This window comes from Hibiscus syriacus, unplaced genomic scaffold, assembly GCF_006381635.1.
Source record: "Hibiscus syriacus cultivar Baekdansim isolate YM2019G1 unplaced genomic scaffold, ASM638163v2 tig00110577_pilon, whole genome shotgun sequence".
Classification (NCBI taxonomy): Eukaryota; Viridiplantae; Streptophyta; class Magnoliopsida; order Malvales; family Malvaceae; genus Hibiscus; species Hibiscus syriacus.
In genome coordinates this window covers 1,377,071-1,403,965 of record NW_024062788.1, presented here as the reverse complement: position 1 = coordinate 1,403,965, position 26,895 = coordinate 1,377,071, and the positions used below count along the sequence as shown (strand labels likewise).

General features: G+C 35.2%; 1 protein-coding gene and 1 pseudogene across 3 annotated transcripts; one reads left to right on the top strand and one right to left on the bottom strand.

Moving 5' to 3' along the window:
* The first annotated feature begins 14,979 nt into the window (after positions 1 to 14,979).
* Positions 14,980 to 17,941, top strand: LOC120133108 (annotated as a pseudogene).
* Positions 17,942 to 18,235: 294 nt separating this feature from the next.
* Positions 18,236 to 25,938, bottom strand: LOC120133147. Of its 3 annotated transcripts, XM_039149796.1 has the most exons (14): positions 25,597 to 25,936; positions 25,280 to 25,389; positions 24,685 to 24,747; positions 24,405 to 24,597; positions 24,169 to 24,273; positions 23,947 to 24,077; positions 23,277 to 23,850; positions 22,642 to 22,707; positions 22,435 to 22,511; positions 21,415 to 21,696; positions 20,834 to 21,137; positions 20,553 to 20,705; positions 19,522 to 20,061; positions 18,236 to 18,759 (listed from the first exon to the last, which is right to left on the bottom strand). In XM_039149796.1, exons 1-14 carry the CDS (start codon positions 25,864 to 25,866, stop codon positions 18,565 to 18,567), a joined length of 3,063 nt encoding a protein of 1,020 aa, XP_039005727.1. In that variant the 5' UTR covers positions 25,867 to 25,936; the 3' UTR covers positions 18,236 to 18,564. The 3 variants fall into 3 exon arrangements, with proteins under 3 accessions (XP_039005727.1, XP_039005729.1, XP_039005728.1); XM_039149798.1 differs by lacking the exon at positions 20,553 to 20,705 and having other exon boundaries at positions 25,597 to 25,938; XM_039149797.1 differs by lacking the exon at positions 24,685 to 24,747 and having other exon boundaries at positions 25,597 to 25,937.
* Positions 25,939 to 26,895: the final 957 nt, after the last annotated feature.

Genomic DNA, 26,895 nt, shown 5'->3' with positions numbered 1-26,895 from the left:
TGAAGCAAACCATATAATCGCCCTCCACCCGTACACCATATGTAGTCTCATGATTAACCCAAGGGAGTGCCTTGGGGCCTGAGAGCCTACCCAAGAAAGTTTCTCGGGGCCTCGAAGCCTACCTAAGGGTCACCTTAGGTTTGTAAGGATTTACCAGCTTGATCAGAGTTGAACCTCCATACTCCAACCTACCCAGATAATATCCCAATAAAACAGTTCAAGTAATAACTAGTAAATTCCATGATCCATAAATCAGGAACAATCATATTTTCCAGTGAAAACAGGAAACCATGTAACATATTTCAAATAACCATAGTTCATAAACTAATAGATTCCATGATCCATAAATCAAGAACTATTATATTTTCCAGTGAAAACAGGTAACTAGAGAACATATTCCATGTAGCCATAGTTCATAAGCCAGTAAATCAGTGATTTCAGAAAATCACATTTAAAACAGGTAAAACATTTACATGTCACATAAGGAACACACTAGAGGATCCAGATATTCTTCAAAGGTACTTGGTATTTATCATGTAGGGGACCATGAAACTTTTGTAATTTAATAGGATTTCAAAATCAAGATCCTTCAAAAAGGTGTTTGATAGCTAACAAAGTCATCAGTTATTCAGGAAATGATTTATCAAGATCATATAGTATTGGGTATTTTTCGGAGACACTAAGTAATCTAGAAGGTACTCAAAATCTTTGCATCAGAGTTACTTAAGATTTCAAATATGACAGGAGTGATTCCATTATTTAGAAAATCAGGACATTTTGATTTCTAGTGGATTCTTAGCAACTTAATTTAATAAGGGTGAAACAATGATTTAAGGAATTCAAGGTTCATGTCGATTTATCAGGTTATTGGGTCAACTCGAACTGAACAAATCTTAGCACTGTGATACCTGTCAACCACTCAAATCAACGTACTTCAAGAATATTCACACTTTAATATTTTCAACACTAGTCAAACTGATCATCTTTAGAACCCTCATTGAACGAATCTTGAGGAACTATACTTATTCAGATGGTATTTTCTATATATATATATATATATATATATATATATTTCAACAATCTCCAAGATGACCAATATATTTAATTCGTACTCCACAACCTTTAGGGGCGATACAATACTTAGGTTCATCGGTGATCCCATAGTCTATCCATAGTCATTTTTACACTTTAAGGGTACTATCGTCATTCCATTCAATTCTGTCAGTGATATTACTTTCGATAAATTAGGCTTCAAGGTATTCTAATTCCTTTAGAGTTCAGGGTATTTTGGTCATTTGAACATTGAAAGTTATTTTGGTTATTTCGTAGCTCGAGGACATTTCAGTAATTCTGATCAATCCAAACATATGTATTTTTTGGTAATTTGGTCATATGTATTTGTTCAGCGTTATTTTTCACTCTAAGGGGTAGTCGTGATCTTTTTACAGTGCAAGGACATTTTGGTCAAATTACAATTCAAAGTTATTCCATTCTTTTCCTTCCATCTAGTCTTTCCATTTAATTCAATTTTTTGACTAATTCAAACAAGAATAGTACTTCCAATATTTTAGTCTTTAGGTGATTGTGTATAATCGACAATTACAGGTTTTATACCTTTTCGAATGTTAGGATCCGATTACTAGTGATTATCCAAGCAGATTGTGAATTTAACAGATGAAATAATGATTTATCGAATTAAAAATACAAATTTCTCAAGGTACTTTCGCTCTTAGGTCAGTCCATGCCATTTTTACCCCATAGGGGCAATTTCATAATTTTATACTCAGATGATTCCAATATTAAACCTTTTAACGAAAATAATTAGAATTTAATAACTATGAGGTCATTGGCTCTTCAGATTAATCATTGTACATGAAATCATTTCTTATCAGTCTTCCAATTCCTTTATGTAATTCAATCAAGTCTTAACCAATTTATCACTTAAATCGTATCTGGTTCGAGTCCATCCATAATCAAACATGCATAATAGGCCAATCATATACATCTACGCATTTATCCATTATTAACATGTTCCAAAAAGCATGCAAAGAGGTAGTAAAGTATTACCTCGATTTTCATGCTCCACAAATCGAACATTTAAACTCCATTCGATCACTCTCGAACTTGAATTAAACGTCTAATAATTCCCCGAATACATAACAACCGAATTTACGTCATAAACTGAACTCAATTGAGAAACAAAATTGAATCCGAAGATAAAACACTAAAAAACGACTTGTCGAATGCTAATTTGGAGAAAGGATTTCATATTCAGACTCAGGACGTCGAAAAAGATAAAATATGATTTTTCAAAAAATTTGACTTTTCGGTCAAAGTCAACAGGTTGACTTAGACTAGTTAACTCGAACGAGTAAACTTAGTCCGGTTGACCCAATCGGGCCAAACAAACCCGGTTCAGACCTATTCGGGGCGGGGCGGTCCGGTCCACCTGGACCATTTATAGAAGACACCATGGATGGGGAAGAGCCACACAGGCACTTGACAAAATTAACCTAAAACGCATCAAAACCCATCAAAAAGCAATGGAAACTAATCAGAAAATGATTCGATTACTTACCCAACTATGGTGGATGGAGGGAAAACGACGGAGCGATAAACACAACTGGGTTTTGATCGGAAAAAAATTAGAAACTCAATGAGACAGACGGTGTGATGAACCGAAGGTCGTGGTGGCCGGAATCAACTAAAATAGTAGGCGACACTAAGGTTTTTCGACGAACCTTCGATCTACAATTCACGATAAAAGACGACGAGTTTCGATATTTGGCCACCAAGGTTTTGATCGGGATGAGGCGACACTTCGAATGGAACCAATGATAACGCTTACCGATGAGTGGTGGTCGAGATCGGTGTTAGGGTTTCTGAACACTTCTTCTCCGTTTTACGACGAACAATTACTGGTTTGGATGCTTAATAGTCCTGGCTATTATTGCAAGATGACCACAATTCAAATTGTGGTGGCGGCACAAACCACCGTCGTTCGGGGACATGTGAATGATGGAGAAGTACGGTGGGGGCGACTGGTGAAGATAAAATGTTTTTTTTTCCGGGTTTGCTTGATTTTAAATGGGGAAAAGAAATCTCTAGAATTCTTGGGCATTCTCCTTTGGTTTTGGACAAATTACGAGGCTAGTTCCTGAACTTCTTATTTCTAATGGAGAAGTACGGTGCGGGCGACTGGTGAAGATAAAATGTTTTTTTTTCCGGGTTTGCTTGATTTTAAATGGGGAAAAGAAATCTCTAGAATTCTTGGGCATTCTCCTTTGGTTTTGGACAAATTACGAGGCTAGTTCCTGAACTTCTTATTTCTAATTGAACTTGACCTAGAAATTTTACCTCAACTTCAGAATTGAACATGACCTCTGATAGGAAAATATGGAGGCTAAAGACTAGGGTAGTCGAGTAGTGTGGGTCACATCTATAGGGGGTATCACATCTGTCTTCTTTTAATGTCTTTGTAGTATTTTCCATGACTTATACTTTTTATACGTTTCTGTTATTGGTATTTATGAAGGATTAGAACTGGGCTTGCTAACGTTTACTTCTGTGTATCATTCTCTTCATGTTTCCTTTTTTAAATTTAGCAGGATCTTATCTTATGTTTATGTCTATATGCAGAGATTCTTTCGCAGGGATAATTATGCAGGGATTAATTCCCGTTATAGACGCACATATGATTTTAATGACTGCATATGAATATTGTTTAGCTATGTATTTATGTATTTATTTATACATGCATTGCATTTTATCTAAATTTTTAATTTTCTGACTGCCGGAGGTCTTCCACGGAAGTTACTCTCAACCTGGCGTTGGGGGTAGCCTACTACCCTACCTCCCCCTTACCCCATACATATGGGAATTGGGTTTTGTTGTTGTTGTTGTTGTTGTTGTTCGGGTTGTGACATGTATATATTATTAATAATTAAAAAAATATTTTAAATATATATTATCTTATAATCACTCTAGGTTATTAAAAAATTACGGTAAGCATTCAAATGTTTATAACATCTTGAAATTATTCTTGTGGATTTAAATCTAATGATTCAAAATTAAAACTATCTTTAAATTACGATAATTAATGGAAGTGGCTTGCCCTTGAATAATCTCAAACCTTGAAGCTAACCTTGGAGATCTAATTAGACAAAAAAAATGATATTAAATTAAATTTTAAAACAAATTTAAAATACCAAAATATGTATTTACCGTAATAAGCACCAAAAAAAAGGCACCAAGTTAGATATTATGGTCTGGGTTGGACTATTGAGTTTTTCTAGCAATAAAAGCACCCAAAAAACATTTTCATGGTCACTGACTATTAAAAATTAACATGATATTACTAACATAGATTTATTATTTTATTTTATAATTTTTATATTATTTTTCTCTCCTAATTAATACTAATTCATATGTCATTTTATGATTGAAATACCTTTTTTTAAATTCACATAATTTTTCAATATTTATATACTGATAAAGTGTCGAAGCTTCTTTGTTACCTTTTTTTTCTTGAAAAAAAACTATTTTTTATCTTATTTATTTTTATTATTATTATTTTTAATAGTAATTTTAAATATTTGATTTTATTCTTTTTAAATAGTCGGACTTAAAATGCAATTTTTATATAAAACATAATTATTTACAAAGATTTGATACATATAGTTTTACTTTAAATTTTTCATTTTAATCTATGCAATTTTATTTTTTTAATTTAATAACTGTAATTAAAAGAATATATAATTTAATCGTTGACAATATTATACTATGACACGTGGCGTATCATGGTATAGCCAAGTAGTTTACGTAAGTGAAGTTGTTGAAAGAAGTTCGGTTGTTGTAAGCTTGCCGTGTAAAGTAGAGGTTATAAAAAGCTGTAAAATATCTGTATACCTAACGTGAATAAATATGAAGCATTTATTGTATTTTCTTCGTTCTTCTAGTAAATTTTATAGATGCGTTTGGTTAAGAGAATGTAAGATTATCAGTGAGAATAAAAGATTATCAGAGAATAGGATTATGAGAATGTTGTATTTTGTGTTTGGTTGATTTAGTAGTAATGTAGGATTACCGTGTTTGGTTAAAGGAATAAAAGATTATTGGAATGTATATTTGACCAAATTATCTTTCTTATATATTTATTTTTTTAACAAGTTAAAAAATATTTATATATTTTCTTTAAAAAATTTAAATTCATAAAATTTATATATATTTTTTTACAAAATTGAAAATATAAAAAGGTTTAATGAAAGGGTAAAATTTTATTTTAACCCATGAACTTCATATAAAATTTTAATTATAAACCTTTTTTTGTAAATCTAAAATAGTTTAAGGATAAATTTGTACTTTAAGATTCGTATAATTTTTATTATTCAATGACAGAATAAATATATTTTTTTTAAAAATAATAATTTAAGGGCATTTTAGTTCAAAACGCCGGTAATCCAACAATACCTAAGGAAAGGGAGGTAATGACATTCCCGGTAATATAACCAAAAAAATCCACTATTGATAATGTAAGATTACCGGGAATCACATTCCCGACCAACCAAACAGGGGAATGTGGATTCCATTCCATGAGAATCTCACATTCCTCCAACCAAACATACCTTATATGGTATGTTTCGCTATCCGTTCCTAAGGCATTCTTTTTTTTCTTCGCCTTTCGTTGCTTCTTTTTCTTGCTTCAATGGAGTTCTCAGTGTCAACTGATAAATCATTCACGAGCAAGAAGGTGAATATTATACTTTATTAAATGAATTTCTTGCTATGGAAGTAGCATGTTCTTGATAAATATGTAGATTTTTTAGAAAAATGATCGATCCCAAAGTTTTTATCTTGCAAAGGATCAATCCCTTTTCAAAATGATCGATCTCCCGTAAAAAATGATGGATCCCTTTGTTGTTTTTCTCGATGGAGAAAGGTGAAATTGCATTCATTAAAGGTCTGAAGTGTTCTTAAATTCTAATTTGACTCCTGAATGATTATGTGTGTAACACCTATAACCTGTATAATTATACCTATACAGATTATAGATGTCACCCGAATTTCTAAAACCATTTTCAATTCTGGAACGATTTAAAATTTATTTTCTTAAAATGGTAACTGATATTATAAAAATATCATATTATATAATTTACATTTCGCTATAACAAATTTAATTCAAAAGATTTTTTATGAATAGTGAATAGTGAACAGTGTACCGATGCACTGCTACATTAACGTGAACAGTACATCGATGCACCAAATTTCGAATTATAATTGTGCATCGATGCACTGCTACAGTAATTTCAACATTATACAAAACTCATAAAATTATCATTTTGTTTCCAAATTTGTTCAACAAAGCTATTAAAACATTAATAGTTACATGCCACTAATAAAGTCAACATTACATCTTAGGATGTCTTATTGATATAGAAATATACTTCTTGATGCTTGATGTCGCTTTGCACTCTTTTTTCCACTACTGACTTTTTACCTATGCATGAAAATCATCACACGCTAAGTATATACTTAGTGAGGCAATTAAAACAATATACAGTGCAATACAATTCATGCATGAATTTCAATGTCCAAATCAAAATGCCATAAAATCATGTTACATACATGTGCAATATTTTTCCATTTAATACCATAAACTCGTAAGATTATTTTACCAATATACTTACCATTTATCCATAAGCTCGTAAGCTTATTTTACCAATACACTTACCATTTATCCATAAGCTTGTAAGCTTATTTTACCAATACACTTACCATTTATCCATAAGCTTGTAAGCTTATTTTACCAATACACTTTCCATTATTCCATAACCATATACCATAGACAATAGCCCAATATACAACCATGAGGACCCTGGGTACACGAGTCAAATATAAGCACCGTAGTGCTAATCCGTATAACACATAAGGTCGTGTCCACCATAATTCGTATGACACATAAGGTCGTGTCCACCATCTGTACTAGGTATCCTTAAGTACAGTCCCGTATGGCACATAAGGTCGTACCCACCATATACACTAGGTATCCTTTAGTGTATCCCGTATGCAGCCTGCTACTAGACTCTATGGCATGCCAACTATACCCTATCCCTCAATAACTGACATGGGCATACAGTCTATTTTATTCGATCCATCCATGACAAAGTATATTATCATAATTTAACATTGGGCAGTTCATACCCGAAATAATATTCATGGTAAAAATCATATATGTTTATGATAACATCATATGCAAAAATCAGTGATCAATGCATTTTATTTTCAATCTTTGACATATTTAGAATATATCAAATATATGATAAATCACATAAATATCATGTCAACATAAACAATGTCGACTTATTGCAAGTCTTCCTGATGATGTATAAAACATCCATGTATAATTTCATGCATGTATTGCACTCACCTTAACACTTTATAATTTTTCCAAATATTTATGCCTCACTATTGTCCACAATAAACCTTTTTCTATTTGACTTGTTTCGATCACAAATCAATTATGATCTGTATAATTCACAAATTCATAATAATACATATGTTAGTTTTATACTAACATAAACATATCCCAAAATAGCTCCATAATATATTTGAAACTCATTATCTATCAAAATATTTATCTCTTAATAATTCCTTTTAACATTGGAACCAACTTTTCCAATTTACACAAAATGGTCCTTCACCATTTTATCACTTGCATTCTTAATACCAATAATTCCAGCATTGAATTTATTTCCATTCAAATGCTTTTACAAAAGCATAATTACATTTAAGTACCCCAACTATACAAATGTTGTACTTAATTCACAAATCTTTTCAAACTTCCAAAATAGTCATTTTTCACATATAACACTCATTTAAATTCCCAATCAACAATTTCCAGTACAACAATTATACAACACTTATACAACAATCCCTCAATTTTCCAGAATTTATGAATTGATCTCCAACTTTTCAAAAATTACTAAATGGTCCTCAAATTTTTCTAAGGCTTGTAGAATACTTCCTTCATCATTTTCAACCCATATATAATTTTCCATAATTTTTCTCACTCACACAATCCATGGCCAAAACTTAAAGAAAAGTTCTCGAAAGATTTAACATGTTCTAATCATCATACATGCTTGAATATAAATCAACTACTTCACAAACATCAAGATCTATCATCAATTTCATGATCCATTTTTATGAACACAACTTATAAAATTTGGGATCTTTGCACACCAACAAGATTATCATGCAATATTGGTACCAAATGATAGCGTTTTTCGTATATAACAATTTTCTATTTACAACTTACTCAAAATCCTAAGTAAATTGCTTGAAAATTGAGTTGAAGTTTTCTCTTACCTTAGGAGAAAACCCACGACAAGCTTGGATGAGAACAAGCTGAAAATGCTCCACCATTATTGATAGTCTAATATTAAATAATCCATCACATGGCATAATATCACATAATGACATTTTTTTATTCAAATCAATAGGAAATTTCATTTCTACCCTTAATGAATCTCCATATTCACCATAAAACCTATACACCTCATCCTTATCATCTTTCAAAGTCAAAGATGAATTATTTTGACTTTGATTTACGAAAATTCCAATGAATTTTCAAAAATTGCGTTTTAGTCACTATATTCCAATGTTTTGGTTAAATCTGAAAAATTGCATATTTCCAAACCAAATTTCTCTTATCCAAAATATTAAAATAATATTTCCAACCATTTTATAACATCCTTCAAATTTATGTAAAATTCCAATTCAATCTGAAATTACCTATTCCTTACCGGCTTTAACCCTTTCTAATTTTTCTTTACTAAAATTTCAAATCCAAAATATGATTTCCATAAAACCCCACTCTCAAAAGTAAACTATCTATTTATAGAATAAAATTCTTTTTAGGAATTTCATCACTTAATTCCATAAAATTTTCCAAGTTTATACTTGACCATCAAACTTTCAAAAGTTACATTTTGGTCACTAACCAAAATTTGGGGTATTACAATGTGAGTTCAATTTAACCCATAAATTGATTTGTTTAATTGCTTAAACTATTAAATTGGAAATTTGATGATATTTGAGTGATCACTTCTTAAACATACTTAATTACATAATGAAACCCTTAATTGCATGCTACTATTTGGTACTCAAGTTTTACATATTTACGGTTAGGTCATTAATCTTGTATGATCGATCAAGTGATTGTCTGATGTCCGATTGGTATGAAATTTTGTGTGTTGATTCCTTATTACAATATTTAACATATGGTAACCTTAATTGGGTGATTTGACTTGTCAATTTATCATATGGTATGAAATGACCAAAATACCCCTAAATATTTAAATGTTATAGTTGCATGTTTATTGAGATTCAATTGCATGTTAGTTACATTGAACATTGTGTGTGATAAATAGTAAGAGATTTTAATTTGTTTGCTTCCGCGAAATATGCGTAATATGGATCATGATCTGTCTAACACGATTGGAACCTAATTTAAGCTCATGTATCCGGCTCAAACTTCTAGACCAGGTATGGGGTGTTACATTTGTTAGTATTATAGCCATGTTATGTAAATGTTGTGTTGATTAATGATGTGTATGCTATTGTAGCTCGGGGTAAAAAATAGGAACCAAATTGCCACATAGTTTTGAAATGTTTTTGCAGGTCTTGCCTTGATCACAGGTGTACTTCTCACTCTGATGTTGGTTTGTAATGTGTCTAGTTAGAACGATAGCACCGCAGTGACGTGTCATTTTGGGGGCTTCGGGGTGGAGTTGTCTACTACCGAGGCACATACGATAGAGGTCAGGAATGGTGCTAATGGCCCCCGTTAGCAGTTCCACAATCGAATCCTTCTGTGGATGTGTTGACTGAGACACTTTTGAGAGCTTTGTGTCGAGCCATTTTGGTTGAGGTACCCGTTCTTGTATCGGTACTAGTTGTTATAGGGTTTTCTCTAGAGCGCCTGAGGACTTTAGGAGCCAGAGAGTTTAGTGATGTTTATTGTACCAAGTCGATAGTGGCATAGGAGTGGTTAGAGAGTGTTATCCAGCTTTTGGATCAGATGGACTGTACCGACGCTGAGAGGCTGGGTTGTGTTACGTCATTACTTCAGGGTGATACTCTTCATTGGTGGGTCACGACTCGGAAGAGTGCTGCTAAGGATAAACTGACATGGTCGTACTTCCTAGAGGTGTTTAGGCGTAAGTTTCTGGGTACATAGTATATGAACGTGAAGAAGAAATAATTTCTCGACTTGGTTCAGGGTCGTTCATCAAAATATGAGTACGAGACCGAGTTTGTTCGTTTGAGTGAGTATGCTCGAGAGATTGTGCCGACTAAGCTTGCGAGGTGCAAGAGGTTTAAGGATGTTCTAAGGAGAGATATTTGTGCCTACTTGGTTACCGAGTCTTCAGAGGTGTTCTGGTAGATTAGTTGAGAGATGTCGAGAGTACATTGGGTGGACCAGTCAATGAGTCCTCTGAAAAGAGGTATGGGGACGCTAGTTTTCAAAGTCATTTGGCTAAGAGGGGGCAAGGATCGGATCAGCGTGATTCTCATCAAGGTCAGTCTAGTAGAGCTATTAGATCGTTTGGAGGTTGACAGCAGTTCCCACTTTGTTTATCTTGTGGTAAGAGTCATCTGTGCGAGTGTTGGCGTACTATTGGAGATTATTTCTGTTGTGGTGACAAAGGTCTTCAGTTGTGAGATTATCCGATGAGAGCTGAGTTTAGAGATGGTGCACATGTTCATGTTATATGAGGTGGTTGAGTTGGTACGGGTGGTTCAATGGACCAGGCTCGTGGTCATATCGGGTAGCTGAGACTAGGGGACCTGCTAGAGTGTACGTGATTCGTGAGCCTCAGGATCGTGTTCAGACGATCATGAACACATGTACTTTTCTATTAGAGTCTTTTCATTTGCTTGCCTTGATAGATTCTGGTTCTAATCACTGTTATATCCTTGATAGTTTGTCTAGTCGGTTGAGTGTTCCTGTTTTTGTTAAGAGTGTGGGTTTCATTGTAACTAGAGCTTTGGGCGAGATAACACTTGTAGATCTTGTATATTGTAGGTGTCTTTTGGTTGTTTAAGGTGTGATTTTTAGGTCGATTTGATGGATTCATCTTTCTATGGTTTTAACGTCATTATAGGTTCAGATTGGTTTTGCGAGCACCGTGTGCACTTAGATTTCGAGTTGCCCCGAGAAATTCTAAAGACGATGGACGATGTTGAATTAGTTGTTGTGGGTGAACGATCGAAGTTTCTTTCTAAGTTGTGTCGTCTTTGGATGCAAGTAAGATGTTGGGTAGTGGTTGTGAGGTGTACTTGGCTTACGTATTTAATCCGCATGGTTGGGAGTTATGTGTGCATGATATTATTATGGTTCGGGACTTTCTGGATGTGTTTCCAGAAAAGCTTATGGGTTTGCCTTTGGATCGTGAGGTTAAGTTTCGTATAGAAACTTACACTGATTCAACCCATGTGTCTATTGAGCCCTATCGTATGGCATCGAAATGGTAGACAAAGTCTGTAAGGGACATAAATGGCCAAATGGACTTAGAAATACTCATAGGAGTGGTTTACAACCAGAGTAACCATAGTAGGCGTAATACGTCCACATATCTTCAGTTGAACACATAAAGAATACCTAAGAATGAATGACTGTTACAGAGGAGGTATCAACAAGTAGTATGGTGAAATAATTAGATTACAAAATAGCAGAGTTACGTTCTGCAAGAATGTCAACAGATGATGAATGTTGTCCCTCTAATTTGAGGGTGAATTGAGGGAAAGTGTGGTAAGAGATAATAGAGTATCGCTACCCAGTATTGAACTCAAGTTAGATATTGGGTAGCTAGTGTTACAGACAACGAATAATAAACACAGTAATCGTTGTAAAATCATGAAACATGTAGAGACTTCTCTAGAGATAGAAATAACTAAAACGCCCTAAGTAACAAATGACCAGAATATAGTAGCTTGATAAACTAATAGAAGTAACATACTAATAAACCCTTGCATAACATTTTAGATGAGAGAAAAAAAACGAGATATCGGCTAGTGATATGATGATCTTACCTTAGTGTGACCAGTTATGCTAGGGTGTAGCCAAGCTACCTTAGTTACCCTAGTGGGGTATTGTCAGTACGTGAGGCACTTCAGTGGCTAACTAGGGTGCAAGGCTCGAACACTCACGAGGAATGGGTTAACGATGTTAGTGTTATGTGGCCTTTAGGCCTTAGATATGCATGTAAAGTTGCATTAGTCTAGTACACCAGATATACTTAAAGCTTGGCTTGATAGCTCTGTGAGACGGATTCAATCCTTCATTTAAGCGGAAATTGCATCGATACTATGTTACACCGGGTTCCCTTCCATGATCTATCTGATGGCTATGTGAGGACCAGAAGATCATTTAGCGACTTAGTGGGAATTTCATCAATGCTAGTGACACTGAATTCCCTCAGTTAACTAGTGTCTGATGGCTATGTGAGACCAGATACTAGAAGTGTTACATTCAGATAATGCATAGTAGAGTTAGTGTTATATTCAGATAATGCAAATGAGTATCAATGTCACATTCATATAATGTGTAGCAACTATAATCATTAGGGTTGGTGTACTCATAGCGATGCCTTTAATAGAGGAGTAAGGAAAGCATGAAACTCCTACTTCAGTGATAGATCAGTTAAACCCAAAGTATGTAACACTTGCTATAAGGAAAGCATGAAACTCCTACTTCAGTGATAGATCAGTTAAACCCAAAGTATGTAACACTTGCTTAAGATCATGCATGTACCTATTGCTTAGTATCATATCTTTAGCATGCTTATGTTTATTGGACTCATAATGTTGTTATAGATTATCGATTATACTACTGAGCTTTGTAAGCTCAGTATTCGGATATTTTTCGTTTGCATGTCAGTTGCTGGAGTCGTTCATGGAGCATCATCGTAACAGGACTTACAACATCTCCTTCAGAGTACCACATTGTAGCTTTAGTGGGTATATGTATTCATAGGAACTAACTTATGTATTCATTTTATCAACTCTGAGTTTGTACTATTTTGATTTTAAATTATGTGTCACATAACTCTGGTTTATAAAATGTTTTTATAATAGTTATTTATGTTTATAATTGATATCATAGTATGTTTTAAAATGAGAATAAACAGGTTTGAAAAATTAAGGGTTGCCTCGACGACCAATGTGACACTTTAGGTACATTCGGGTTTAAGGTGTTACAAAGCCCACTTGCCCACCAACTATTGTTGCGTTAAAGTTGACTGAACAAATTGGTGTTCATCTTGCTGACGCATATGAATATCATAATATAGTCGTTGTGTTGCTTTACGTGTGTCATAGTAGACCAGACGTGGCATTTTCCGTTAACAAGATAGCACAATTCATGTATACTCCATGTGAAATACATTTCTAGCGGAACATTGGACTAAGATTTTATTTTTTTTATGACGTGTGCAATGCTAAATATAAGAGCATTTTCTTATGTTGATTAGGGAGGTGATATTGGTGACCGTTGATCCATGTTTTGTCATTGAGTATTTATGGGTGATTGTTTGATCGCTTGGAACTCAAGGAAGCATAAAACAATGTCTCGTTTGATGATAAAAGTCGAGTACTGGACCGTACTGATGCTGCAGCCGAGTCACGTGGGTCACTGCTTTGCTGATAGGCCTACAGGTTCCCTGATAAGATGAACCAGTCATCTGTTGCGATAATACAAGTGTAATTGTGATAAGCGTGAACCCTGTATATCATGCTCGGTCAAAACACCTTGATTTAGATATTCACTTTATTCGAGAAGGTCGCATCACATCAGTTTCGGGTGAGCTATGTTCCAACAAGCTTTCAAATGACTAATGGGTTGACAAAGCCATTAGCTAAGGCAGCTTTTGAACTGTTCAGAGACAAGGTTCGAGTATTGTCATGTTAACATAGAAGAGAAGAAGTCGGAAGAATATTAGACAATGACACGTGGCGTATCATGGTATAGCCAAACATTTTTCATTAATTTTGATAATATCATCAACAAGTTAAAAATAACGAAGTTTAAAAAATTAAAATTGCTAATAAAAAATAATAAAACTAAACGCACAATATCACGAGTTTCTTTTTAAAAAATATTTAGATCCCTATAATTTTAATCTTTTTTAAAATTTTACACTATACTTATAATTCAAGCAATAATATTATTATATCTCTTTAGTGCTCTATTTCGTTTAAATTCCTTTGTTCATTAAATTTTCATTTTAATATATATATATAAACTTAATCCAAAAGTGCAAAACAGATATATGGTTGAACAGAAAATTTATCTCACATCAGCTCAAACAAATTTAGGTGTTATTATTCAAATAAGCATATATCTCTAAATATTTTTTATCAATATTTTCTTATTTTTTATTTTACAAGTTTCTCTTATTTTTTCTGTAATATATATTATTTTCTCAAAATAATTCAACAAAATATGTGCTTTTACAATCAGTAGCAAATTAGCATAATAATTTGGAGCAGTATTGTCTTTAGTAATCAAAGTTCTGATTAATTTATTTTATTCTTTTCCTTGTTCTTATTCTACATGAATTATCATAAGAACCGTTTTAATCATACCAAATTACCATATTATCTTTATTACTTTGTAAATATTGCTATAATAAACAAGTAAAATAAAAATCATGTCATAATTGATTTAAAATGAATAAACAATAAAAAAAATAAGACAAAATATAATTAAATTAAATTTGTATAAAAGTTAAATCTTTTTTAATTAAAAAAGGAAATAGTAAAAGTAGAAACCTTTCGTTATTGTTTGTAAAGCAGTTGGGAGTTTGGGATTTTCCCGCGAAAACCCAACAGTAGAAGAATACCAAACCTTGCCGCCAAGCCTTCTTCTTCTCTCCAAGTCCTTTAAGCTTAAGCTTCGCCATTGTTATCCCACAACCCATGCCTATGAAGGCAAGCAATCCCTTACCTTTGCTTGCTTCACATTCTCTTCCTTCTCAAGCAAAACCACCCCTTTTTTTCCCTCTATATCATCACCTTCAACCCTGCCATTGCCCATCACCATTTCCAAACCTTGTTCACTCTCTGCTTTTCATAGACAAAAATGGAGTCTCAAGAACCCAATGTTATAAAGTCCACTTTGATGTACTCGAACCGGGTGCCGGTGAAAACCGTACTGGAAGGTAGTGATGCCGAGACGGGGTTCGTCGGTACGATAGTAGTGGTTGGTGGGTGGGTTAAAGTTTCCAAGGAGGTGCAGAAGGAGCTTATGCCTCCGCCGCCGCCATCATCACCACCGATGGCAGGACCCCAGCTGTTCGAAAAAAGTTGGAGTCTTTGATTCCTAAACCCCCCTCCTTCCATTTTCTTTTTAGAAATCAATGATGGCTCTAGTGTTTCAAGCCTGAAGGTAAACCTCATACCTTTTTTTTTCCTCCGTATCTTTGGAGTGATTACATAGAGACTTAATTGCACTCCAAAGTGGGCACATTACGCCCAAATTTTTTATATTAGTTTTCTATTTTACTGAACATGTTCACCCTGAAATTTTATTTGGGTTCGTCCATACGAAAAATTTATGTTATTAATATATATGTGTCCATCTTAAAAGATATTCTTAGATCCGTCATTTTACGAATTGGTTGATGCAGCAAGTTCCAAATTCACATTGAGAGTTTCTCAGGTTGTGATAGATTCAGCTACAGTTCCAGTGTCCGCAGGCCAAATTCTACCAACTGGAACATGTGTGTCAGTTCAAGGTGTTTTGGAAAAACCATTGGCACATGGAAAACAAACCATTGAGCTTAAAGTAGAGAAAATTCTTCATGTTGGGACAGTAGAGCAAGATAAGTATCCTTTGTCAAGGAAAAGATTACCCCTTGATTCTTTAAGGGATTATCCCCATATTCGTCCTAGGACAACCACGGTATTCTTTCCATACATTGCTAGTTTTTTTTCTGGACATTCTCTCATAAGAACAGAAAACCCTTAAAAATTGAACCTCATATACACTTTGAATGCTATGTTTTATGTTGCAGGTGGCATCTGTAACATGAATCCGCAGCGGCCTAGATTTCGCAACCCACACATTCTTTCAGAACCATGGTTTTTTACATGTGCATGTGCCAATTATCACAACAACAGATTCTGAAGGGTTCAGCGAAAAGTTTCAGGTCACTACTATTCTCGGCGAAATAAGCAAGGAGGCATCAATCGGTGTTAGTGATGCTGACGGTGTTAGCCTGGAAACCATTAAGGCTGCTGTGAAGGAGAAATCAATTCTAGTTGAAGAACTCAAGAGAAGTGACAGCAATAGAGAAGCACTTGCTGCTGCTCTTCAGGGCCTGAGAAAAACAAATAAATTAGCACAACAGGTTGAAACAACAGAAAAGTCCAAAGCAGTAACTGCTGTGAAGCCTGACTTAGTGAGCTTCAATGTGGATTTCTTCGGTCGGCAGAGTTATTTAACTGTTTCCGGCCACCTTCATTTGGAGAGCTACGCACGTGCTCTCGGACATGTTTAATCATTTGGACTCAGATTTCACGCCGATAAAACATTGTCCACCAAGCATGTGGCTGAAATGCGGACAGTTGAGGCCGAGATGGCTTTTTCACAACTAGAAGTAAGCTTTTGCATCTTCGAAGCTCAACCATCTTAATTGTTCACACATTGATCACATCGATATCTTTGATTGGAGTTTCCGGGATGCCATGAAATGTGCTGAGGACTATTTCAAGTTTCTATGCAGATGGATATCGGATAACTGTTGGGAAGACATGATGTTCATCTGGAAAAGGATCGACAAGACTGTTGTTCATCGCCTTGAATATATGGCATCAAGTTCTTATGACAAGATTCCCTATAGAGAAGCAGTGGAAATTTTGAGAAAAGTAAACCTGGATGACATGTAATTCCTGTACGATAGCCAAACCTACATATCAACCATTTCCTGTCTGAAAATAAGTCTTTCATTCTTGGACAACAGGTCACAGATAAGGCCTTTGAAATACAACTTCAGTGGGGTGTCCCTTTGACAGATGAACATCTAAGGTATGTATAACTGAATGCAAATCGTTCCTCGATTAGTGTGGTTCTTACCATGTCCATTCACTCCTTGATTAGTGCGGTTCTTACCATGTCCATTCACTCTGTGACAGCTACTTGGCTGATGAACACTATAGGAGGCCTGTAATTATTTATGAATATCCGAAAGCAGTTAAGCCATTTTATGTACGCTTGAATATTAGCTGACCCTTTTTCCCATATGTAATGGGGTAAGGAGAAGGTATGATAGTAGGCTGCCCCCAACGCCAGGTTGAGAGCAGCTTCCGTGGGAGACCTCCGAATTATGAAATGCCCTCCGTGTGACGATGGAAAAATAGTTGCAGCATTCGAGATGGTCGTACCCAAGGTAAATCTTCCGGCATCAAAGTGCTGTGGTGCTTTAGAATGGTTAAAAAGCTTACTAATCAATTGTATGCAGATCGGAACAGTTGCAACAGGCAGCCAAAACGAAGAGCGGTTTGACATTCTAAATACAAGGTATAATGCCGTCCCTGCCATGTTTCATAGACACAATTATTTCCTCATTGATGCAAGACAATTTCTCATTGTCTGCAATGGCTTCCTGAATACAGGATCAAGGAATTCGAACTTGTCAAAATATCAGTATGAATGGTACTTGGATCTCCGCCGGCATGGAACTGTCGAGCACTCTGGATTTAGCCTAGGGTTCGACCTGATGGTTCTCCTTGCCGCTGGCTTAACAGATGTCCGAGATGTAATTCCCTTTATCAGAAGTCATAGAAAAGCCATCAACTAAAGGAGAGCGTTGAAGTTCATAAAAAATAGTTTCATCTTGCCTGTGTTCAGATAAAGATAAACACTTCCGTAAACTGAAAGACTATATATACAACACACGAGAAATATATAATTATTGTTGATACAAAGTACACAGTTAAAATATTACTAAAGGATTTAGTTACTAAAAATTAAAATACCATTTAAAATATATTTTATAAAGTTTAATTATTTAAAATCATTATATCAAAATTTAATTACTATAAATTAACAAAGAATAATTTGAGAATATTATTTGTTCCAAAATTCTTAAAGTTATTATTCTGAAGATATAGATCCATAAAGATGAATCTTTTTGCAACTTGTGTAATAAAATGAAGTAGAACCATCAACTGAACCAAATAAAGTCAGACTAGTTCCAAGTAATAATAAATGTACATTGATCGAACTAAACAAATTGAACCATACGCTGGATCAGTCCTAAAAATATGACCCCAAAATAATTAAATTATGAAACACTTGTCAAATCACAAGACCGCCTAAAAATTGATTTAAATCCATTGGTTCAACAGGCAACCCTAAACCATTGCCCACCCCTATTGTCACCCTGCTGATGGCATCTAAAAGTTACATTCTAGTACCATCAACAAAAATTTACAGTCGTGGAGGAAGCACAGCACACCTGCTTCGAATATCGTCATATATGTATGCGCAATGTTGCTTCAGGGTTTCCGCAACGCAGATGCTGCACCCATGACAACAGCCAAGACGATACCCACACCAGCACCGAAAGAGGCGCCTACAGCAGCCGATGTAAGAGAGGATAATGCCTTGGCTTGAGAATCCTTCTTCCCATCTATTGCGCCCATAGCGTGGTCTTGTGCCAACTCCACTGAAAGCCTATCTCTAACAAGTTCCTGCAATTTGATACGAAACAAGAAACTCAATTTTTTCATCATCATCTGATCTTCATGAAAAGGAATTAGAAACCAAACTGTGGTACACTACAGCCATATTGTGTATAACAAATAACTAGGCACCAGTGAGTGACTTTTACGTTTCCGGTATGCTTGAACAATGTGGCCGATAATAGTAATTCAAAGTTCATCCCACAGATATTATTATAAAATGCATATGGGTGGATATATCCTAGGAATTCTGTTGTAAACATTTACTAAAAAAAGAATTGGGTCATATCATGATATGTCATATCTCCACAAATGTGCATCAAGTAGATTATGATGAGTAAGGAAAGAGTATCTTTGCAAAACTCCTGAACATATCAGGTGGCATTGAATCTATTCTCAGGCATTGATACTAATCTGTCTGGTTAGAAGTATGTGGGCAGCAGAATCTTGAAGCAAATAGATCCTCATATTGTATGAATGGAATATGTTTTTTCTTAAGAAACTAATCATGCTCGCAATGGCCTTCCAACGGATTCAGTTAGACACAAAAATAGTCAATATTCAAAGCAAATGTACAACATGAAAGTTTCAATTTCAATCACTAGTAATTTTACTTTGTTATTTCTTCACTCTTTTTCAGCTAGTTTTCCGATAATTAAACACATCTAAATCTGTAAAAAATATATTTCTCTATAAACTCTCCAAAGCCTGCAGATAAGGAACTCACTAGTAGCTAACATATTAGAAGCTATTCATAATCTATAATTGTACCTCGAGGGAAGCCTCTTCATGACTCCGAAGAACACGGTGGACAAGATGGCAGAGAGAATTAACCCGCTCCACAGGAAAAACAGTATCTTTCCTTTGGAAAGGCCGGCGAACAAGGTCGATAGGAGCAGATAGAAGCTTCTGAACACCCATTCTCCCATTAGAATCTTCACTAGTTATAACACCCCAAGGCAATGAAGCACTAGCAGCACCAGGCATGACATATGGACAAGAATTGATAACTTCAGTAGTGCTTGGAGTTGCTTGATACGCCTGAACAACTGTATTAATTGCAGCTAACTGTTGATGTGCACTAACAGAAAATTTGTTTGTTATTGCAAGCACCCAAGGTATCCCAAGAGCTTTTGCCTCATCTAATAGTAGTGAAAGGGCTGGGTATTGCCGTGATGCATCTGGATGATTGTACCGAGGTATCTTATGGGATAAGTTATGCACAAGAATAATTAAATCAGTCTTCCTACCAAGGTCACGGATTCCCCTCCATAATTCATCTCTGAACCGAGAAGCCTCCATGGCCAGCTCCTACCACAAACAGAAAAAAAGCACAGGTAAATAAACTAGTGAAATTTCTTTTTAAGACCCAAAAGATGAATAGTAGTTCATTAAATATATATATATAGTTCTAAAAGTTCATATGATATTTAATAAAGCTTAAAACTACAGATTGGTTTGCACTGTTAAGACTCTTGTTAGCACTAAAAGATTTCAAGCTTATATTCAATATTTTTTAGAAAATGTTCAATTGCAGTATCACCCAAGCTCGACAATAAATCAAGGAAAGGAAACCCAGATAATATGAGAGATAATATTTTCTATCCCACAGTAAAAGCATTATTGTGCTGGAGAACTTCACAAATATATTCAAACAAAAATAAATCTGTATACTATTGCATAGAAAGTGGCCAAACGAAAAAATAAATATTGACATAAAAGGCAATGAATCTAAGGCCAGCCAGCATACAACATTGAATCATAAAAGTTTCAATGATATTCCTTAGACTCGAAAAAAATACCTGCAAATTTACTCCCGGTGAATCAGTGTAACATAAACCGCCAGCAATACCATCCCGAAAATCAGCTTCTACTTGTAGATTTTCAATATTGGCAATAGTGGTCAATTTTCCTTGACCAAGTATTGCCTTGAAAAGAGATGTCTTACCAGCACCCTAGTAACACATAAATAAAATATTCAATAATGTTTGTACCAAGAAAAAAAAACCACGCCAACATTCAGAAAATGTAGAAAACAAAAAAATAGCACAAAAATTACAAGTTGGAAGTGAAATAAGAATACCTCTAGACCAAGAAGTCGCACCCTACGAGTTCTAACATGAACCTCCTTCGATGCTGTGATAAAATCACTGGTACAGAAAATGAAAAAATCAGTCAAACCTTCTGGCCTTAAGTATTTTTCTTGGTGAGATGATGCCAAGTTATGTTCATTATAGAGGTTAGCAGTGTCTGCTACTATCTGATGCTTAGGAGGTTGCCTCAAGGGAGCCCCTACTAAGACTCTTATTTTTTGTAATTCTGGTGGTTCCCCATTCCCAGATGAGTAAGCTGGTGCTGAAGGAAATGACTCCACAGTAGTTGAACACCTGAATATGAACCGATATCATATCAAACTGCTTATCATTCACCAAGGAGAGAGAAAAAGAGATTAGCGCAACTTTGAGCATAAAAATGTAGACCAGATATGACCATATTTTTACATGCATTTGTTTGAATGTCACACTTCAAGAAAAGTGATCCAGCATGTATTATTTTGCTAAATCCATATAAAAAATGTAGACCTAACACCATATTGCATGGGCATAAAGATTATATTATACAAAAATAGAAACAAGAAAATGACTAAAATTAGCCCAACCATACCATTTGCCATTCACTTGAGCATGAAATAGGGTGCAAAGATGCAACCTGAATCCAGTAATATCAACTTTCAATGGTTCTGCATTCTTCTCTCCAGGAATACCATTCCATCCAAGAGGCACGATCGAAGTAGCAGTACGGATAGTAGGACTTTCAACAATATGCCCAAGCTCTACAGCACCTGCAACTGCAAGGCCAAGCCATTGCTGCAAATGTGGAAACTGTTGCAATTGCTCCATTCCAAGGAAAGATGAAGCAATATCATTCATGCACTGGTCATATATTCTGCAAAAAGGAGTACAAAATGAATCACTTATTTATGCAATCCACTAACAGAGGTGCCTCAAGAGAAATTATTCGACGGGAAAATCCCAAACAAGGATAAACTTTATCTCCATGAAATACTCGATAAAATAAAGGTTCCCAAAATTTCACCACACTGTCTTATGCCACATGTGAGATAACATCACTTGACACTTCCCCTCACATTTAGCTAAGGGCCTACATGTGGACAACCTCACAACAGGTGTCAATACCCTACAGGGTTAGGCAGGAATAACATAACACACCTGACCTCTTAAATGATGTTGGCATTTAGCCTAAAATTAATAGGTAATAGGCGAAAGGAATCAGATTGACTATAGGACCATGGGGAACCCAAGACTTAATAGATGTGGGATAACACCCACTTAATATCATTGAAGGACTAGGAAGCCACAATGTTGCGTTCATCAACAGTTAATATGTTTGTATCTTCAATTTGTTTAGAATATGGTCTCTATTTGGTCACTTTACTGGAACTGACTGATGTACTTTGTATAAGTTGTGAATTTTTCATTAAGAATTGATCAAAGGATATTAAAAACAGTTGAAACATAAAGACCAATTTTGCAATGTAAGGAATAAAGATGCAAGCTGATCTAAAAGAAGAAAAAGAAATGCAACATTGCAACTAGAGTTTAGAACTAAAAAAATAAAATAAACAGTAGCATGAATTAAAACTATTTCATAATTTATTACTACCTTTGAAACCGAAACCTATATGACTTCATTGAATGAGATTGAAATCTCTCCCTTAATTCAACAATCACAGATCTGACCTGAACATATCTTTGCCAGAAGAAAGCAAACAAAATGAGAGGCTGCAGAAGAAATAGTCCCATGCTCATAAATGCCAAAGTTTTGTTAAGAAGACTAGACAGATGCGTTATAAACAAAGGAAACTCATACCGATGTCAACTTTGAGTACTCTGCACCTGAGAGCGATTCCACTGATGAATTCTCCAAGAGATAAAGCTGTTATATGTGAATTTATTAATAAATAATTCATTTGTATAAATAACTGAAATGATGACAAGAAAAGCTTCAGTTTGTCGCAACCATTAAGCATTGTAACATTAGAAGAACAGCATAGGATGATGCATATCTCATTTTTCCAATTTGAGTGACAGTTGACAATAGTTGCAACTATCAGGAAAGGTAACAAAATTCCCAAAGATGTTTCACTTAGGCAAATTTAAAAGTATGAAAGCTCATTAAATATTTGAAGAAATTAAAATTCCTTGAATAGATAGGTAGGCAAGCAGAAGCAAGACCTTAGGACAAATGGACAATTAAAAATCAGGATTACTTTACAGAAAGTATATACTTAGATGCCCTTTGACACTTGCAGATAAGAAACAACTGTTACCAATTGGTGATGATAATCAAATTTTAGAAAAATCTCAAAATCCCTACTTAGCATATGCTTAGCAAATAAACAACAAAGACAAATTATTATAGATATTGTCCACCTTCATGCATGTGTAGCTTTAAGTTGATTGAAATACACACTAATGAATGAAGTATTCCTTCATAATATATACCTGTCCAAACGGTACATATGAAGGTAAAGAAGGCACTCTACGCCATCTATTGTTTTCTCCACTACCATTACTTTTCTCTGTTAACTTTCCAGATCCCGTGTCTGACTCACAATTATCAGTGTCAGCAAATGGTTTAAGAGATATGCCATCAGTACCCTCTTGAATTTCAAGAGACTGTGGTTCAACAACTACGTCCTCAATGGAAGATGCAGTGCTAGTGCCAGCTGCAAATGGCTCTATGGGGTCAACTTGCTTTCTTCTGTATTTTTTAAATTGTCTTTTAACCCCTTCTAATGGAACAAGCCTTGAAAGTCTCCAGAAAGGCCCCTGGACAGGGCCTACACCTATAACCAATTGCTCCCCTTCATTTTCTTTTATCTTCTCAGCCTTTCCTTTCTGTGCCCCGTGTTCATTCTTTAATGTAGATAAACTGGTATTTTCCATGTTAGAGGACATTAATAAACTTTGTGTATTGTAGTGATCGAAATAAGCAGGTGAAAGGATACGGGGTACAAGATCTTCAGGAATACAGTAACTCTTGAAATAGTGTTGCCAACCTTTTCTGTTAACATAACTGGAAATTTTGATTATAGGGCAAGCAGAACAACACATTAGCTTCAGGGGGAAAAAATCACAGGATAAATATTTCACGAAAGGGTAAAGCACTCACTCTCTTAAGGCCGCATTTCCTACTGCAGGTTGGGAAAATGTTATACACTTGACCTGAACTCTTTCACTTTCTTTTAATGAAGATGATACAGCAATGACCCTCAAAATGGCAAGGGTAGCCAATGCTGCCACCTACTATGTCATGCATAGAAAAGGTGTGAAATAGATAGTCTGCCACAACACATCAGGTAAATCTCAAGAAAAACTAGTTTATCGAACTTACTGCTCCACCAAGGGAATGCCCACATAATACAAGTTTTCGTTTCTTTTTCTGAGCAAGCATGTACAACTCCAAAGCAGGTATGCCTTTAGCACGAGCCAAGAAACCCTAAAGATGGTAAATTGGAGTGAATGTAACTAAGTATGTAGAGATTTCAAGGAAGTTCAAGACTTAAGTATCAATGGAAAAAACAAGAAAACAAGTTCTTATGATATATGAATTATGGACTGTTATCAAACCCGATGTGCAGCAGGTTTAGGCCTATCTTTAATCTGTTTAAATTTTGATTCCAAGGGATTGAACTGGTTTTCCTCATTTCCTTTTTGTCTTTCACCCCGCTTAGCTTCAGTTAATTCAATCCTGTCAACATCCTCCATAACATCCTCATGAAATATAGCACCTTGAAGTATGTTTGCATCAGCCATGACATCTCTTAATGAAATCAAGAAAGCAAAGCAAACAAAATTAATCCTTTGAAAGAAAGAAATAATGAGTCAAACAATAATCGGCCATGCTTACTTATACTGCTTGGTTCCGATGAAGGAAGCATATAGTGTATCACCTGCTTCTGCCAACAAATACCTGCAATAAGAGATATGCAAAGAAAAAAATAAGAGAACCAGCGACAGCCTAACTCAAAGGAAATATCTTAGGCATGTATGCATGCAACTGATCAGTAGTTGTTCATGGTGGAGTGCCATCAAAGAACTATCTAATCCACGTCAGATGCAAACCAGGCAACCGGCTAAGTTAATCACCTTATGTAGTTATGTAACTCAACTCTATCTCCATGTTTAGATTTACAATGGATGCACACACCTGCATTCAAACTTATTTATATTGTTCTCTTAGTCTCCTTACCTTTCTATTTAACCCCTTCTTTTGTTCCGATTAGGGCCAAAGCTACACAGGCATGTTGAATTGTTGAGAAGTAATGAGAAAAATACAACTAGGTCAAAAATGTTTCCATAACCGCATTACTTACAAATTTGGGCCAAAATTATGACTCCATGTAAAGAAGCAATTGATATTCCCACAAAAACGAAATCATCTTCAGCAACATTTTTGTTCGTATTAGAAAGGAGTGTAGATTGTAGACTAAAAAATAAATAACCTGTGTGGAACATGATCAGCAGAAGGTTGCACACGTTCTAGAGAAACAATTTGTCCTCCAAAATCAGCCTTAAATTTGTTTACAGCTCGAATCATCTCAGTAGCAGGTTTCTACCGTGAAAGGGGAAAATTGTCATGAAAAATTGAAAAATCAATTTAAAAGATACAATTCCGTTTGAAATTGAATATGGATAAATTCACTTTTAACTTATATATATATTTTTAAATTAACTACCAAATCATAAGATTTTTAAATATACGAGGTGCAAAATTGGCAGAAGGGGGAAAATATGGATAAAGCTTCAATTATTGATATACCTTGTAAACGCACTCGGAGAGGACCATGCAACAAAGAATGTCCTGCAAATCCGAGAGAGAATCAGCTTTGACGGCACGGCAAAGGTCGTGGAGTTGCCGCTTTCGTCTTTCGTACTCTCGCTGGAGTTTCTGGCGGTGCTCCATGTCACCCTTGTTCCAAGGGGGCCAATGCCACCTCATCCGCCACTGAAGCGGACCCCAAGAGGCCTTGAGGATCTTTGCTCTTTGATCCTTGATCCATGTCTCCACTCTGCTTTGTATTGATTCCATTATTATTCGATCAAATCAAAGGTTTTGGTTGTTCTTTTTTATTTAATTTGGCACTGTTGAGATTATAGGAGAGAGAGTGAGAGATAGGGCAACTCCGAGTTTTATTGGGCGAAACTCAAGGCCGCCGAAACAACGCGTAAGCAAAAACTTTAATGATTAATTTAAGAGAAAATAATTTCAGTGATCAAGAATCTCATATAATATACGATTTTAATCAAATTTTTTCGGATTTGCCAAAATGATCAACAAAATCGTAATGCGATCGCTAATTCGCAACGCGATCTCCATTATCGCAAATCAGTTTCCAGATTCGCAACGCGATTATGACTATCGCAATGCGATTTTCCAATTTCGCGTTGCGATTTTCCCAATTCGCAATGCGAATAAGTAAATCGCAATGCGAATTTTGAAAATCGCAATGCGAATTTGGAAAATCGCAACGCGATACTGACTATCGCAACGCGATAATACAGAATCGCAACGCAATACTGACTTTCGCAACGAGATAATACATAATCGCAATGCGATTTTCAAAGCGCCATTAGTATCGCAAAGCGTATTTTATTTTTCAAATTCCAAACACGAATATTAATATATTGGAACACTGAATCGTCCACAGTATATCCCGTAATCGCAACTCATAACCTAAAACCTAAAATCACAACTCAGTCTCATCTCCATCTCTCACTCTCTCAACCATCTCCGACGAAATCCGTCACCATCTCCGGCGAAATCCGTCTATCTCCATCTCTCAGAGCCACCCTCACAATCAGAAATGGAAAATCAACAAATCAACCACCGATGGTTAGTTTTTTTAATTATTTCTTTTTGAAATTTTTGCATTATTATTAGGTTTTTCATATTGAAATTGACGATAAGTTTACTGGTAATTTCAATAATAGATTAACCATTTCACTTAGATTGCTTATTAAATCAACCGAGAATCGTAACGCGAAATGAAAATCGCAACGACAAAATCGCAACGCGATTTTATTCTCTCGTTGCGATAGTCAAATTCGCGTTGCGATT

Bases quoted from the DNA above. Each gene is read 5' to 3' on its own strand.
- LOC120133147 (XM_039149796.1), bottom strand. From the start codon at position 25,866: ATGGAATCAATACAAAGCAGAGTGGAGACATGGATCAAGGATCAAAGA. The intron at 23,851-23,946 runs GTGAGTGCTTTA...CAAAATTTCCAG, and splicing joins GGAAATGCGGCCTTAAGAGA to TTATGTTAACAGAAAAGGTT. The intron at 22,512-22,641 runs GTATGAGTTTCC...AGATATGTTCAG, and splicing joins AGTACTCAAAGTTGACATCG to GTCAGATCTGTGATTGTTGA.